This window comes from Rissa tridactyla, chromosome 4 (assembly GCF_028500815.1).
Source record: "Rissa tridactyla isolate bRisTri1 chromosome 4, bRisTri1.patW.cur.20221130, whole genome shotgun sequence".
Taxonomy (NCBI): domain Eukaryota; kingdom Metazoa; phylum Chordata; class Aves; order Charadriiformes; family Laridae; genus Rissa; species Rissa tridactyla.
In genome coordinates, this window is record NC_071469.1 from 16,586,849 (window position 1) to 16,605,310 (window position 18,462).

General features: G+C 39.6%; 1 protein-coding gene across 8 annotated transcripts in view; it reads right to left on the reverse strand.

Annotated features, from left to right (window-relative positions):
• The window catches only part of SERGEF (secretion regulating guanine nucleotide exchange factor), a 157,981-nt gene that overhangs the window by 56,193 nt on the left and 83,326 nt on the right, over positions 1-18,462 (reverse strand). For 7 of the 8 annotated variants that reach the window (XR_008466013.1, XR_008466014.1, XR_008466015.1 and 4 more), the window contains one exon: positions 10,176-10,212. The exons of the other annotated variant lie outside the window; for it this stretch is intronic. Coding sequence is in view for 2 of the 7 variants with exons in the window: in XM_054199073.1 (XP_054055048.1) it covers positions 10,176-10,212 (37 nt within the window). In the remaining 5 variants the exon portion in view is untranslated. The remainder of the gene's footprint in view (positions 1-10,175; positions 10,213-18,462) is intronic. 8 annotated transcript variants of the gene reach the window in all.

Genomic DNA, 18,462 nt, shown 5'->3' on the forward strand with positions numbered 1-18,462 from the left:
GTTAATGATGTATCCTAATAGAAAAAATTCCACATGTTTTATTAAGTTGTTCTTTGGAGCATCATCCACAAGTTAAAAAAAGAAAGCTCATCAGGTTCAGAATCCTTTCTATTCAAAGTTTTCCTACACAGAAAAACGGAAACTGAAATCTTATAGCTGTGCATGTCCTTCACTCATCAGAAAAGGATCGTATCTTGCATTACGGAACATCTCATTGGCAGTGGTACTCCAGGGGATACAGAACAGCCTGATTCTCTTTTACGAGGTAAGAGGAGATTTGACAACAGCTTATAGATTTTTAAGCCAGTAGCACTGCAGGTCACATAATATCAAAACTCTGATAGTCTGCTACATTTTGTGAAGTTCCCCAGAGGAACCCACATCTGGGAAGGCCAAAGGAAGGGCCATAGAGAACATGGCAGTCATTCTCACAGCTGGTATAAGCATTGGAAACTTCGCTGTAGTACAGCGTCAAAAGAGCTGGCTGAAGGATTTCAAGAAAAGGCGTACAATGGCTGTAACCTCACACTGACAGAACAGCCCAACAGCTTCACCTCTTCCACCTATTGCCTTCCACCTTGCCCATCATAATCACTTCATAGTAATCCAGTAATTTGTTCCAATACAAGGCTCCAGCGCAGGGATATAGTAAGATGTTAAATCTGAACAAAAGGGAGAAAGAAGAGAGCTGAGCCTAAACATGAATTCATGGCATCACGTAAAGGCCTTCCTAGAAAACATTTAATTTCGCAAAACAGTGCTATAATATATAGAAGCAATGTTTAAGACAGAATCAATACATTATATATTGTCTTCTCAAGGTAATTATTCCATTAGATTTGTGGGGGGAAGGAGTATTTAGGCCAGAACGCTTATTAAGCTAGGGAAAATGTCACTATCTCTTCTAAAGAAGAGAGGAAAAAAGGCGGGGAGGGGATAAAAATCTATCAAGAAGGACACAGCATACTATAGTTTTGGTGGCTTTTGTTGTAGCTGTTGTTGGTTGTGTTTCTTTGTTTTTAAGAACACTGACAGGTGTGCTACCATCTTTAGCAAGTTTAGAGCTATCACGATCAAATATGTAGGTAATACAGGCATTTCACTCCTCAAAGACTGATGGTCACCAAGACCTTTATATGTAGCAGAAGTCTCTTACTTCATTCAGCTTCCTGCTAACTACAGTTATGTTTAAAACCATGCCATGAACAACTACAACATGCTTGACCTGATTCCTGTTTGATTTACTTCATCAGCATGAATATATCAATCCTTCTCGCTGCTCCACAAGAAATATTATGTGCTGTGTTAGATGTCTCTTAAAGCCCCGTTCACTATAGCTTTCAGTTCTTCTCACTTTCTCACTGTTCAAATAAACCCGACAATCTAAAAATAAAATGAGGCGAAGACATTTCTCAGAAATAATAAAAGTCCCTCAGAGAGTCTGCAAATAGCGCAATAGTGAAACAAGACTCAAAAGCACTTTTTATTTTAATTACTTTGTTACCTCGCTTCCATAAAGAAGTGTTTGAGCTAAACAAGTTCAAATGGCAAAGACAAATAAAGGGTAATTTTTCACAAATATGCCAACTTTTTATCTCTGGTTTAACTGCAAGGACAGGTGACATTATAGGGGGGATCTGCTACAGGCCATCCAACCAGGAAGACCAAGCAGATGAGGCCCTGTATAGACAGATAGGAGCAGCCTCACATTCACAAGTCTTGGTCCTTATGGGCAATTTCAACCACCCCAGTATCTGTTGGAGGGACAACACAGCAGGGCATAAGTAATCCAGGGGCTTCCTCGAATATGCTGATGATAACTTTCTTCTCCAAGTGACAGAGGAGCCAACAAGGAGAGGTGCCATGGCTGGACCCTGTTCTCACCAACAAGGAGAAGATAGTGAGGAATGTGAAGCTCAAGGGTAGCCTGGGCTGCAGGGATCATGAAATGGTGGAGTTCAGGATCCTTAGGGCAGCAAGGACGGAGCATAGCAAGCTTGAATGTCTTCTTTTTTGTTAATAGTAAGTAAACCAATCTTTGCTTGCTAGCTAATACCTCCAGATTTTCTCTACCAGAATTTCCACTACCTTCAAGTTCAAAGTCCTAATTCCTAAAGTGGGAAAAGAGGGTCTTGCCCTTATGGAAAGCTGGAGGAACAATTCCCCATCCACCTTGGTTTACAAAAGCTTCAAGAAGCCTGCTTTCATGCATGCATTTAGTCCTGTGCAACTACAGTCATGCAAGGGATGTGTATTGTCCCAAAAGTATCCCTGTTTCAGCACCAGTCTTACAATATTTCACATGTGTCCTTACGGCATCATCTCTCAGACCTATGTAACTGTCAGCATCTCTGCCCTCAGCTTTAATTTTTAAAAGCATTTTCTGACCTTCATAACTAAGAGAGCAGTTGGAGAACGTGACCAAAATGCATTGTAAAATCCAAAAACTGGTCAGCAAAGATGACAACTTTGATACGTGCATTTCTGGAAAACCCCTACTCATGGTCAAGGCAATTTCAAAAGTTAAGAAAATCCCTACTTCAGATGTTTTTATTAAGCCGAAAGCTACCTACAGTATTTAAGATGGTGTTAGTAAGACACGCACACACAAAATATCATAAGAAAAAAGCTTCAGAGATTATTCACTCATAGCATGTAACTAAGGTAGGTCACATATATTTATTTGAGCACTGACAGGAAAATTTCTTAGTGCTCCATAAAGGAGCTGGATAGTGAGTACACACAAACATGTGGGTGTCAACGCAAGGCCGTACAGCAAGATATTCACTCCTGGAGAGCTGCAAATGCCACAGCACACTAAGGGCACTCCTCACGCCAGCTTTCTAATATAAACCACCTTTCCCTCCTGTCAACCCTTAAGTTGCAAAAATGTCTACTCAATGATACGCTTTCAAGTGTTGAGGTTGTTGCACATACAGAACCCAGAATTATCAGCAGAGCTTACTTAGGCGTAGGACAGTACTGAAGCCTTCATTTGTTGTACTTCCAAGTGCTCTCAGCACTTTGCTGGCCTTGTGCTTTTATTTCGGTGAGTCTCTCTCCTGTATGCTCTAGATGACTCCCTGAAGCCAGACATCTGTCCTTCCTTTTATTTCATTTTGTAGCCAACAAACGCTTAATCTTTCTCTGGTGAGCAAGGGTGACTACTTTTTTTACTCCTGTTTGCTTGCTTGAAAATTAAGATAAATATACCTTAGGTACATTGGATATATTTTTCTTCTCCTTTAAAGTAATTGCTATACTTAAAGCCTGCAAGCAAACAAATATGATAAAATCTAATTTGTTCTCTAAATACTTAGTATCCATCCAGTGAACCCTCTGACAAAGGACTGCATGCATCTGTACCGCAGCTCCTACTCTTAGAAAGTCTTCCCATTCTCCATAATTTCCTAAAATCAGGTGGAACAACTTTTCCTTTTCACAAATACCTGCAAGCAAGAGCTCTCTACTCATTCTGCTTCAAGTGAAATTCTTGCATGGTAGCACTTGCTTGTTGTTTGCTAGCTTCCTATGACAATTCTCTCCTCTAACTGCCACTCGTAGTTCCAGCTGGATGGTTTCAGCTGTCACCAGAGGTTACTATTGCATGCTTGCCTCTTACCCATCTTTTGTAGGGTTCTCGACGCAACAGAATTATCCCTGTAGATGTGATATGGTGTCTCACAGGAAACATAACGACAGTTAGTGCACAAGAGCTCAACTCTACACAAACTATAAGCTGACACCACAGCGATACGTAAAGTTCAATTAAAAATTTTACAAGAACTGTGAGCTTTTTATACAGAAAAATAACAGCTTTTATCTTCAGAGCCTAAGCAGCTCTGTATCTGGTAACGACAGGAAACCACGCTGTAAACATATGACAAGCACTGCATTATTACCTGTTTATACACTAAATGATATAAATTAAGACAGACACCCCACCACCACCCCCCAGATTAATTATATTTTAAAATTGCCTCTCTGAGGGGAAGGAAAGTGATTGCCACTATTATTAGTTGTAATGCAGTATAAAAAAATAAAAAAATCAGGTCCCATTATGCTAGGCAGTGCTAAAATATGCTAAGAGGCAGTTTTTATTCCAAAGATTTCATAATATGAATTGACAAGCCACGCAGAGAAAAGAGGAAGATGAACAAAGCATTCTTTGGAGTCAAATCACCCAAAACATGCATCAATACAGTGACAAAGCCTGGAGGAGAAGGTAAAATCTAGACTTCATTTCAGTCACAGAGGATGCAGTACAGCCAGATCTTATCCTAAACTCTGGAGTTTCTTTCTAGGGGGTCAATGTGATCCCATTTTTTCTTGTGGATCAAATTAGCTTTTCACAGCAAAATATCCTCCCTTTCCTATAACCAGTGGCCGCTGACTTTAGACAATTTGGTTGATACAAAACTTTTTTTACCCCCATCGAAAGACTTTTCCAAATATGCAAATTAACATTTCTTCATTTCTCTCCTCATCACCTTACATCCACAAATTCATAAAATAGTTGGCAGCTTGGCTTTCCATTAGCCCTTGGAAAAGAAGCTCAAAGAGATCAGAGGATCAGATTTTGTGAGGGTAACTTGCTGAAAACAAAAAACCAAAACAAAAAACCAACAACAAAAAAATCAGACATTTGAAATTCATTTCAGCTTCTATCTTACCAGAGGAACTATTAGTTTGCCTGGAGCATGAAACAGTCTATGGAAAAGAAACACAAAGGGAAGAGACATTTGAACAGCAGTGTTAGGGCTCACTGTTATCTAAACATGACAGGAAAACTGTGATGTCAGATCTGTATCTAGCTATGTAGAAAGCACTCAGACAGGTGCTCTGTTAATGATATGAGCAAGGCTGCTTTTTTACAATGCCTATAACCAAAGAAGCTTATATTGCGAAGAGCTATTTTAACAGTTATAGCCACATTAAGACCTAAATGACATACAAAATGGCTCTGCCAGAGAACAAATTTAGAAGGCCGACATATAACCCCCATGAAAATGGCAACAGTGATGGTTACCCAAAGTCCTGCCAGGTGCCCTTTAATAAGCAGAGAATGTGATTAGTGCTGCAATGCAAAGAGACAGCATGCTGCAACATGACTCCATGCTGCTGTGCCAGGAAACCTTTACAATAGAGACCCTGGCTGCACTGGGATTTTTCATGCATAATAAATAAAGCAATACACCGGCAGACTGGGGTGCCTTCCTGAACACCAGTGCCCTCCACTGCGTATGCTGAAGATTCCTCCAAATACTCCAGCAATATGAAAAACAAGAGAGGGAATTTATGATTTTCTCTTCATGACAGACTGCTGAGTCCCCCGGGACCGAATGTCAGACACATGACTACATCTGCCACTTCGTAGGGCTGCTGCGAACATCTAAATAATACTGTCAGCGTAACACAGAGAGCCGTCCATCAGATTGCACAGGCTCCTCTCCCCATTGGTGCTCACTCTGCCATAGAAATATGCCTTTCATTATCTGTTACAGCGCTTCCTCAACTGATGCTTTATACAATAATTTAGTTGGAATCATGGAACTTCACTAAAATAACATGACCTTGTTAATTAAGAGCTAGTGGCTCCTACGTAAAAGCCTTTCAGCTTCCTTATTACAAAATGCGGAACCAAAGCGTTTGGGATGCCATTAACACCACCACCATTTTAGGATGTGTATCACCAGCTCCCTAAGTCTGGGATCACTTTGATCACATTTGTTTTCCAGCTTTTAAATGCTATCTATGTTCTTCCAGCATAAGAACATAAAGAGCAAATTTTAACAGGTCATGAAATAATTATTCTTTTACTGGCCCTCTAACACTACTGCACACTTTAGTTCAGAGCATTTGAAGCAGAGTCTGACATCTGAGTGGAGGGATGTTTTATCCTAGCTTCCTCTAAAAAAAGGCTATTCTTCCATTAAATTCAGTATTACTGTTTACTCTCCAACTGGATGAACTGCAGCTTCAGAGAGACACGAATGCCCATGTCATGACATTTACAGCAGTGGTTGCACATGAGCCACAGAGAAGACCAAATGTTGAAACAGATCACACATTCTAAGACACAGCAAACAAAAAAAGGCTACGGGAGACAAATCTGTCCCTTTTCTAGAGAGGCCTATTATTTAGTGGAAAGTTGAGAAGTGGTTTTAAAAACATTGTATGAAAATGCTGTTGTACGGAACACACTGAAATGGGTCTCCATGTAATCAGACAAGGACTTGTCTCCTTTTATGTCCCTTGTGCTTCCAAGTGCAAAACACTTTTATGGTTGGGTGGCGAACTTGAGTATTTTTGGGTCGGTTTTTTTTGTTGTAACATTAATTACGCAGTGCTCTCCCCACTACCATTACTCACGGGAAAAAGCAGCACTTAAGTAGCTAACCTGAAAAGAAAGAAGTCCAGAGGAGACAAAGACAAGCATCAAGGGAGTAACTGCACAATGACAGTAATCACAAAGCCCAATTTCTTCTTGTGAACGCTGCTGCACCACCGTGACCTGCACTGAAATTGACCCTGTGGTGTGGGTCACCACATAGCAGCATCAGAGACGGGATTTGTGGACTATCTCGCTGAAGGAGGTTTTAAATCATCCATGCAAGAAAATAACATAACCCTGAGCAGAAGTCAGAATTCACCACGCTGACTATGAAAGTGCAGGGAAGAGCCATTTGCACTATTTGAAGTAGCCACACATCCAAACGCTTTTCCCCTTCAAAACACCATACCAGAAAATGTTTATTTGAAAGGTCCATGTCTCTCTCTTCCAAACACACAAAAATATTTAAAGCATCCAAATTACCCATTACATTAGCAGAAAAATCACAGATTACTAAAAGCAAGACCAAAAAGGGATATTCTACTTTACCAAGGTTTTGGGGAGCCAGACTATAGAAGTGTCATCCTTGAAATGACTTTTTTTTTTTTAACACTACTTCAAGGAGGCTTGAAGAAGTTTTCTGGGTTTAATTTTCATTAAAATAGGACATTTGCATTTGGAGGCTCTTCAAGGCATTCTGTCCTGTGCCCTGTAGCTGCAGCACAGTCAAGAAACGCATACATTTTGTAGCAACTCTACTTCTGCATAGTTAGTATTGCTTGATTATTTAAGTTGCAGCATTGCATGAGCTGCATGTGACCCACAGTGTTCTCTGAAAGGACAACTATTCGTTTTTTTAAAAAAGGAGGATCAAAGTCTCAGTGGGGAGCAGGTAGGAACCTGATAAGAGCCTTCTCCATAAATACAATTTTTAATCACATGCTCTTTAGGGTAAGAATCAAACCTCCTTACATTTTCAGTGTTTAAAACACTATAGACTCCGAAACCCGGATAAGCTCAACTTTGTCACAGTGATTTAGTTCCATTATGTATTTCAATTTTTCAAATAATCTGTTTTAATTTCAAGAAGTTCAGTGCTACACATTGCAGCTATCGTACTCGGGTTGAAAAGCCAGCCTTTGTTGTGCTCAGTAAGTACATATAGAGTTTTCAGTGTTAGAAGCTATTTTTCAGATGTGAGATGTTATACAACATTTCTTAAATAACTATTCAGTTTTTTCAATCAAAAATAGGCCAGCTCCCATGATGATTAATCCTTGATTGAGGTGAAAAGTGCAAGGTTTTTTATTATTAGGCAGGGATTTTCATTTTCAAGTGAAAGGTCATACAAACATGAAAAATATTACAACACTTTAGAACTAGTATCACAGGACAACCCTACACCAAAACAAAAATGTAGTGTTTTCACCAAGAGCTAGAAGTGAAGAGGTTTACACTTTTTCATGTACAAATTATTACTTTTAACTCATTGAGTTTAGAAATGTAGGTACATTTGGAAAAATCCCACACCTCTTTTTCCTTTATATGAAACATTTACCTCATGATCAAGTGAAAACTGGATTTCTTCCAATTTACCCATGAAAAAGGAGTCAGTGCCGTCACAGTGAAGAGAACAACCAAATTTTGCACTGACTTCAGTAGAAGAAAGCAAGAAAATAGAATTCAAGTAACTGAACCGTACAAATGGATGCAGACTATATAAAGTAACATGAAAAAACTAACTGCTTGCTAGCCCTACAAATCAAAGAGTTTGTATCATCAGCAAGATGACTGGAACACAACTTCAGCATTTGTGAAATGAATCATAAATCTAGCCTCTCTGGCTTAAAAATGTTTCTACCTGAAAGATGATGCAACAAAAAAAAGCGCACAAACACATTTGTATATACAACCAGAAATACTGACTTGAATATGATACTGTTAAACATGATAATGTTAAAGGCTTGCTTTTCAGTTTACCTTTAATATCAAACTTGTGCTATTTCAGTCTAAAGGTCAATCGTTCAAGCATTTACTAATTAAGAAACCACTGACATAGTTGTCCTAAATAAACTCTTCTTGAATGATAACTTTTTAAGAAATTGTACAATCAAGTAGACATATTTACAGAAATCTGTGTGACACCTTTTGGGAATATAACAGTTGACAGCTTTGAACTAAGAGTGACAAGTGATCAGAGGAATCCTACCACAAAATGTTCTAAAAAGTCAACCTTTTAAAAGCACATGTAAGAATTAATTTCAGGAATAAAATGTATCATTGTTCTTTAGTTAAAAAAACAGAAACCCAAAAAACATCACATCTCTGTTGTCCTTAAAATAAAATTTCACTAGCTTCCAGCATTGATAATTTTCCCATTAAATTCAATGAGTGTAAGCACACAGCTTAGGCATATGATGTTCTTTATGTATGCAAAGTTCTTAGTTTATTGTAACTATTTCTAGAATTTCATTCTGCTACTCATTTTTTCCAGAGATTTCTGCCTAGAAGGCAGAAAGCTTAAAAGGACATAAGGAGAGAGAAGGTTGTTCAAACTCAATGCTTTGCTTTCACGCACATTGGAGGAATCCGCTAACAGCACACTTTCACTTCATCAATTCAGCAAGAAACACAATGTGATTCTTCTGATTGCTCTTCAGTCGACATTCAGAAGCACCAGCCTGACAATTAACCCAGGCTTGTGACACTGAACGAGCAGCTAAAGGGAAAATCTTTACTTAAAGCCAGCCATAAACTAAGTAGAACTTAACAAGTTCACTACAAAGTTTAATCGTTGAAGAATAATTAGAAAATATACTACAGTATACATGGAAATACACTACATATACACACCACCACCTCTGTATCCACTTAATGAAACTGGTAAGACACCGAGCTAAAATAAATACCTTAAAAATTAGGACACGGAATGCAGATTGGATACCAAATAGGTGGTTTCTCCACACCTGTCTACCACGCTTAAGAAAATCAAGGAAATTCTTCACTTAACATCTCAACGCATCAGTCATGGCAATCAAAAATGTCTACATGGATGGAGTGCTAGACTGAAAGTTAGAAGACTGTTTCATTTCCAGCTCCGATTAGCACAGAATTTTTTTCTTCATCTCTCTCACTCTGTCTATTAATGGGGATAATTATGCTGACCTCCTCTACAAAGCACCTGAAAATCTACAGTTAAAAATGTTCTTAAACATTTAATTATAAATAATAGCAATCATGTATCAAACTTCAGTTATCAACTCATCACATGAAAGCAAGAATCTGATTGTTCCTGAACTTAATACACAAAATTCCCTTTTTCCACCGATGTTAGCTTCCTGGTACTTTCATTATTATTACAACAGCTGCATTGTACTAAGATGCACTAAAGAACGTGACTACCATTGACTGACATTTTGAAGTTTTTCCAAGCTTCGAACAACAAAAGACCCAGGATTTTTTTTTCATTGAAAATTTCCACGTTAAACAAAGATACTTTTGACCAGCTTCAGGCTTAGATGCTATTCTGAATCTGCAGCTTGAATTGTTGCAATGGCTCCATTCTAAAACAGGCTGCAGCACTTTGCAAATGTATTTTGCTGTTACATCCATCAATCCCTCTCTCCTTACAGGGGCTGGTCAACAAAGGCACCTTTTCACCATCACCACTTATGCTACCAGTTCTTCTTTCCTCCACACCTATATGTTACTTTCCTCCTTCCAGCTGCACACAAGGCCCTTAGTCACTCAGTATGTTTGATGTGCACGTTTTTCTTTCATCCTGTGCTACTTAAAAATGAAAAAAAGGTGAGAGGGTTTGATATAAAATTAAGCTACTTACCAACTACTGCCAGATTATGCTCCGAGCCACACGCAATCTGAAAAAGAAGTATGAATGAATAAAAGAGAACCCGCTTACCAGCAGGAAGACAACCACAATTATGACAGGAAATTAAAAATTAACCTGAAACAAACAGCTACAGCTTGTAGGATGCAAAATCAAGGTTGAAGTACTCTCACTTTTAAATGAAATTTCATTTGTAGTCTCACTTAGAGGCTTAGTGGCGGGGGGGGCATGTTTGCTTGTTTTGTTAATAAACAGGCATATTCTTTTCAAAATGCAGTCACTGCTGACATTCCAATCTTTAGGAGCAAGATTGGCCACAATTCTGCAAAAACATCACACCCATGACAATATCCACTGGATCTAACAAGACCATTCATGGGCATAGAGCAAATGCAGATTAAGCCTTTGCAAGATCAGAACCACACTGAGACAGCTGAGAATCAAAAGGGCAATGAAGATCTCCATTTCTCTTATATATACTGGTTTTTTTCCAGATGATCCCTGAAGAACTGCACAAAGTATATAGGCTCAGTGTGACAAACCTGAAGTAATATGATCCCTATGGTCATTTGTCTAGAATGGAGAAAAAATACCATAGAACTCAATTCCTCTATTAGCAGCAGGCTGATTTAATTTTTAAAAGCTGCAGAAAAAAAAAAGAAACCAGGGCAAACATTTTCTCCCAAGCTCATTAGTGATGGAAATCAGTTGTGCAGTTCTTTTCAAAGCAAACTCATAGTCAGTGTCTTTTTTTTTTCTTCTTTGCAGCTGCTGTGAACATGTCAGATGCTTAAATTGCTTTAGTGTCTATCACGTGGTATCACTCTCTAAGCTTTCGTAAGTTCCTCACAAATGATGGTACCACAAGCCCCAAGATGGGTACAAATGATGGTACCACAGCCCGCTGCCCTACTGCAAGGGCTTGCCTCTCACATTGAATTCTTTTGCAATGTCGCTGCTGGCACAATTGTCTGTCATAATAGAGACATCATCTTACACGAGGGTACTCTGCTGAGGGCCCTCAAGTCTTAAATTACAAACACAAGCAATCCCCTCAAAATCCTGTATCTGGTTCATTGTCGTGCACCTGCTTGTCCATTACACATACTACTGAGCTGGAAAAAACTAGTAAGTACACTCTTCTACTTCTTAACTTCTTATAAGTACATCTGCAATGATAAAATATAAAACTGGAGTATATGCTCAATTATATTAAAAAAATAGAAGTCCGTAACATCAAATTTTTATATTGTTTTGCACATGTATAACTTTATAGTTTTTATGGCCAGAGAAACTGCTACAATCACCTCAATGTCTGCATAATATAAAGCCATCAAAACAGTTATCGTACTCAGCGCACTGTGCTTGAGCATTTACTGGAAAAAAGATATACCCAAGGCTGACACACAGACTAGCTTGAGCAATTGTGTTACGAATAAACACTGCGATCACTACTACTCACGATGTACCCGCACCACATCTGTGACATGAAAACATCTGGTCAATGCCATCCTAACACAACAACGGCAAGGAAGACAAAACAGACTCTTTAGGATAGAGGCACTTAGCCAAGACATTAAAGCATTTGGGAAAACAGGACAAGAGAAATAATTCAAGTCACAGCACACCCCAGGATGGCCTCATCCTCAGAAATATCAAGACAAAGCTGCAGGAAAAGCAATGCCTTTGCAAGAGCACTAGCGGGACTGCATCCAGTCTTCTATTCCACAATATTGCAGACAGATAAAGCTTTAAGCCCTGACTGTTAAAATGCATAAATCATCGCCATATCCTATATCATTATCCTCACCACAAGTCAGAGCCCTACTTGGGAGCAGGGCTGGTTCCTAATGCCTATCCACTGGCTAATGCTCCCACCAATGCTTCTTGAGCTTAAAGGTTGATGCCATGGAAACACGATCCACACATGGAAAACACACACGAATGCTTTCTAGCAAAAAAGCAAATTCTGCATCTTCACCAAGTGCTGAAAATTGGAGATACTGAAGCTGCTGCTAATGAAATAAAAGAATTTTATCTGAGGTGTGAATAATCCTATCTCAGCTACTTTCCTAGGAAATACACTAACATAGGCACAGACTCAAAAGCATTGGTACAAAAGAACTGCTCAGGCTGGGGGCTCATACTTTACTGCCAGGATCCCCCTCAGAAACACTACATTAAAAAAAAAAAAAAAAAGGGCAAAAAAAAACCACCCCCACATCAAAACCAAAAAAACCCCCACCCCACCAAAACAAGGTGTTGTTTAGAATGTAAAACATCCCCTGACAAAGAAGCATTTTCTTCCTCTATCTAATAGCAGCAGCTACAGAGCCTGCAAACCAGATAAAAGAATGCTGGTGACCTCAAGCAGCATCGTACTCCATTCACATAGCTGTTACTCTGCCTGCCATTCAGAGCCACCCACTGCCCAGCTTATCAGGTTGTAAGGGAGTCGATCAAACGGCACTGGGTACAACCAGACCAGGAACTCCTGTACTATACAGACTCGCCAGTTCTGGGGAGTTGCCCCCATGACAGCCACCCACAGCCAACACGTGCAGAGGGACTCGCTGCAGCTCTGCAGCCCAATGGGCTAAAAGCTACTGCAAAGCACAATAACAGGTGCTGCTGCACCCCTTTCGGTCGGTAAAAGCCACCTCAGTGGAAGTGCCAGCTTTGCCAACAATGACTGAAATCAAGCAAAATCGCAAGGCATTGCGATTGTTGAAGGCATTGCCCTGGATTCACCTTTGATGGCCTGGAACGAGCACAGCACACGCCATGTTCCAGCAGCAATATGGTGCTCCAAAGAAGAATTTGATAGATTGAGAGCACAAGGTTCACCACTTCCACCTCATCACAGGGTGTCACCACCTGACAACACAGACTGACTTCGTAGGAACTCCCAAATAAAAAACACCCTTAGGGGACTCTAAAGTTAGCTTTCCAAAACAAAAGCCTTCTGAAACAACAGCTTTATTCATGACCCATGCTGCTTGCTACAGGCTATGCCATCCACCCACAGGATTCCTGCTGGCCCACACACCTGTGACTCTGGAGCTCAGAAGGAACCACACCAGAGAGGTGAAGCAAGGTTGCCACTGCTTAATGGGCAGTGCTGCCTTGCAGGTATTTCATAACATCTTTTTTACAATAAGCTTGAATGTAAGTGTGACACCCCCTTTTCTTCATAACTCCCCACAACAGGCAACAATCAGCCAAGAACACGTAATTTGCTGGTACAAATACAGACCAGCCAGAGAACAGCATTGCTGAACAGATGTTTTATGCTTACATTAGATGTAATAAGCTCTGCAGTCAGCACAGGTCACTGGGAGAAGCCTAGTATTTACTGCAGCAACCATAATTTTCCGGCTACTTCCCTTCTGTCTCCACCCACAACGTGCTGCAGTGAAATTAAATTCCAACAGACATCTGCATGCTCCCAGTGGATAAGTACATTCAAGGGTACTTATAAACACACAATAATGCTTTCTAATTGGGCAATATTTTTACATTCTGTTTTAATTGAAAAAAAATCACTAATCTTAAAGACAAATCAGAGCGACTGCTAGTGAGTGAAGCATTCTGTGAGCCTAAGAAACACAGAAACAAGGCATATTAAAGTTTCTTCTCTGGAGAAAAATTTGAGAAGAGTTGTGCAACGATATTGTGATCTCTATTTAAATGGTCTCACAGCACTTTACAAATGCCTGTGAGGCAGGAAAAGAATGCTTAGGAACCATTTTATTCAGAACTTATTTACCTTATTATCTGTGCCCTTTCAACCATACATAAATTGTTTGTTTCTTCCCTTAAATTGTGTGCTAGCAAGTTGTTTTCTACCTAGCAATGGCTGCAGTTCAGATCCATCCATCCAGATTTAACACATGTGGTGAGAAGCAGCCAAGGGACCAGCATTTTATTAATCATAAATAGTCAGGACATAAGCTGCATGGATGGTGAGGAAAAACCTTAACACAGCAACCACGAACGCTGGGCAAAACACCAACATCTTTCTGCAGCTTGCAGAGATGCTTATGGCCCAGTCCTAACAAAAATTAATTGATTGAATGTAAAAGCAGTGGTTTACACAAAATTGAGAAAGTATTTCGCTTAAGATTAAAATATTTTATATATTAAAAGTACTATATGAAGTATAAAAATAATAATGTTTATTATATATACATTCCTATATATGTGTGCGTGCATATATATATATGTATATATATATATAAAAGAAAACATGTGTATACATAAATATACATATGCATATTAGGAAGAAAAGGTTATCTGCTCGAGGAGATGTTATCAGGGAAGAAGGTTCAGAGGAAAGGTGAGGGTAAATATAGAGCACCTCCCTCTTAGATCTGGGATAGAGATCTTTCTGAAGAATAGCTACCCCTCCTTTTGCTCCCCCCCCAGTCCTATGAGGTAAGAAAGTATTGCTCTTTCCTTTGTAGACAGTAAACAAACATATAAAGGATAAAACTCATGCAGATATTTAAACATACAATCTCCCATTGATTTCAAAAGGTAATTAAGAGACAAAATACCTTTTGTCAACCATACCCTAAGGGACTTCCGAGCACTACAATAAAACAAGTCTAACAAAGCGTACAAAAATCCAAGCTTCAGGCTAATGCCTTGACCACAAGGCTGGCTATTCTTTCTTTTCTTTCTGTACTCTCAGGGCTCCAACTGAGGATCATCAGGAAAAAGATGGAGTCAGAACTGCAGGCAAAGCCAGACTAGTGCTGCAGCAGAGGGGAAGGGACAGTTTGGGGTGTCGCAAGGAAGAGGCACAGGGAGGTGGACTCACAAGGGGGATTGCAGTATGAAAATTCACAAGCATCCCATCATCAGGGTGCTTCGCTAGAACAACAAAAGGACCTCAACACCATTTACTTTTGGTTCACTGCCCTATGAGTGCGCCTTAATTCCCTACAGTGCAATTATTTTCCAAAACGTTCAAGGATACGGAGGCTTCCATCACTTCTCAGAGATAAAAGCATGACACACAAAATAGATTTCTGAGGATGAGTTTAAGTTGTTTGTGTTTAAGTTGCATCCAGATTCTAGTCACTACTATTTCTAACTTTTAACCTGATGAAAGCATAGCTCTTGGGGTGGGATGGGCGGATGACACGACAAGGGAAGGAAACCATTAAAAGGGTATGCACTAAGTACTTCTCTCCAGGACTTAAGCCGTGGCATCTTATGTCTTTTGACAAATTTCACTGTAAGGAAATAGCCAGGGTCAGAAGACAGCAAGTTTTATTCCTTCTGGGATCACAAGTTCTAATGGAAGAAGATAAGGTGACCGAGAGACTGCAGATCAAAGCTTATGTAAGACAGGGGAATCTTCTCTCCCAGAGCTGTTCTTCCATGCCCTTGATTAATGGATCATAACAATGATTTGTACTGTTTGACACACTATGCCCAACTACATTTATATGCAGAATTCTACTGATGCGAAAAAATAAAATAAAAGGAATCTAATTAGCAAAGCTGTGCTGCTTCCAATGATCCTTCACTAGGAACGCTGTGTTCCTCTTCTGGATCATTTGACTCCTGATTGATAAGAAAGCAGCTTGCTAACCTAGTCACATTCCTGGCTAGCACAAGACTAAGTGTGGTTTAATGCAACACATGTTAGCAGCAAACCAGTACAACCTCACCAAGAACAGCACAATAAATCTGTTCCTAGCTGTTGTCTGTAACAGTTAGAAAAGTGAAAGGCCCGGTGTCCTATAGCGCACAAGACATTTTCCACTTTTCATCAATCTAATAATCTAATCTTCTACTTAAGGTGGACTTTCTGTTGTTGTGTGATTGGCTTTTTAGTTTGTATGTAGTTTTACTTTCCACTACAGCAAGAAAATTCACAACAGAATTTAAACTGAAGCCTGTGTACTAAGAAGAGGAAGAAAACATTCTTCCTCGAGACACACCTGCCCAAAAGCTAACGTGCCATGTAAGTGGACCTTTGCAAACATAGAGGAAGCATTAAGACATTGTCAGGATGCAGTAAGCTCTCAAGAGTAGGATTTTATAGCTCTCTATAGCTTCCAGAGTTATGATCTATGCCCTCCCTGCCTGAAACTAACCCCAAGCCTGCCTCACTTGCAGTGCAAGACACAAAGTGCTTTATCCGTTGTAGCATTTCCCTTGCTTCTCCACCCACCATTTCAGAGTCCCATCTCCAATCATTCAATATCCTGCCCTGCCAATTGTGTTACAGTCACCAAAAAGCCAGCTTACCAGCCCAAGACCTTGCCTTTACACTCTCCATGCCATAAGTGACATATACATGTCCCTGCACACATTCCCGCTTTATGACACTAACCATCCATGAGGAACTGCTCTGCTATCCACCAGCTCGCTGTACACCACGCTTCCAGGAACAGCTTCTTGTGGCTAACAGAATGCAGTTGCACTTCTCGAATTCAGTTGGTGCAGCTTGGGTCTCAAGCGCTTGCAGGAGATGGAAAAAGTTGTAATTCCAAAGTAAAACAACAACAAAAAAACAACAACAAAATCCAAACAAACAAATGAAAAACCACACATGCAAAAAAACCCAACACACATAACAAAAACCAACCATCTTTTAATACCAGGTAGGAAGCACCAAAACCACATAAAGCTATCATAAAAGAGATCAGGCCCAGGGGAGGAAAAATAAAAGGAGAAAAGAAAAGCTACTTGTTACAGCAGTCAGCATTTCCATGGAAGAGTTACATCACAGCAACCCCTATGCACCCACAAAGTCTACTTGCAAGGCAAGTGTGGTCGTATTGAAAAACTTAGATATATACTGTTTGCCTCAAATTGAGGATGGGTGGATTGAGATGTCAGGACAAAGTAAGATCCATGTCCACCAACAAAATAACCTTGTCATCAGATGACTCTAGGACAATACAAAAGTTGCTGAGATCCCAGTAAGAACATCCAGTGGGATTAGGTTTTAGTAGAATGACAAGAATGTAGCCAAGACAAGTGTGATAAAAATCTTTACAAGTCAGCAAGGTCAGCTGGCTCTTCTCCATTGCCTGAAGATTCTCCAATTAGTTCTTGCATCCTTCTTCAGGCAGTTCCCTTCCTTCCTCGGGGTTCAGAAAGCATTAGCATCTTTCACTCCAGAAAAATCAAGCTCTGTCACTTTCATATCTCTCAGCTTCACTAGTCTGTCAAAGTTTTCCATTTTTATAAACAAGACCTGAGCCAATTTTTGTTTATCATTTCATCATTTTTAAAATTAACCAAGTCACAGTCATTTGATCCCAGTTTGTTTCCTGTAACAAGATCCCTATTCAGTCTTCATGATATCGTGAAAACTAAGACTAAAGTATCCCTTCTGATTGATAAAAAAAAAAAAAAAAAAAATTGTCAAACACGTCAGGCCTGACTGTTAATGTGTACATACTCCCAAACCTATGTCTGTGCACTGCAAATCCTACAAGGCCACAACCCTCACTAGCATTACGCACATCTCTGTCCGCAAGCGAATATGAACTAGAGGAATGGGGTCTGCAGCAGATGCACAGTTTTACTCAGGGGAACTTCTTCACCATTTTTCTCAAAATTATTTTGATTTAGACTGTTTCATCCACAATTCCCAGCTCCTTAGAGTCTCAGTGGCTCTCTTTCCAAAGTTAAATGAGAGGCAATAAGATGAATACCTTGCAATCTATTTGGGCTTGCTTTGGGGACTACAACCAGTTTGCTCTTTATTTGAGGCCACGAATGCCACTTTGACAGAAGAAATGAAAGAAAGCAAGACCACAGAAACAAAAACTTTCAAACCTCTTTATACACTGATCTGACTGTACCATAAACACACACATCCTTACCATCAGATTATTCTGATGTTTTCAGGTCAAGAATTGTAGCACGCCAAAAAAAACTTGGTATTTATCTTTTCTTCCTATGCTATTTTACATGCAAAGAGCAAAAAGAAAAGCGTTCATTATAGCATATAAATGTCATTACCTATCTGAATTTGCTAATTTCTGGTACTGTGAACTTAATGAAATGAATGGTTCCATTAAACAATGATTGCAGGCAAACAGTCTGTCGAAGTACATATCATTATCCAACATTTTAGAGGCTTAGAATAAAAGTCATGACAGCAAGAATTATTTGGCAACAAAACATCAAATTCTACTGAAACAACTATTTCCCTGTATGTTGGAGGCTGTCTCGGGCATAGCGATCACAAAATGAGAGAGTTTTGGGTTCTCGGAGAAGTTAAGGAGGGGCGTCAGCAGAACTGCTA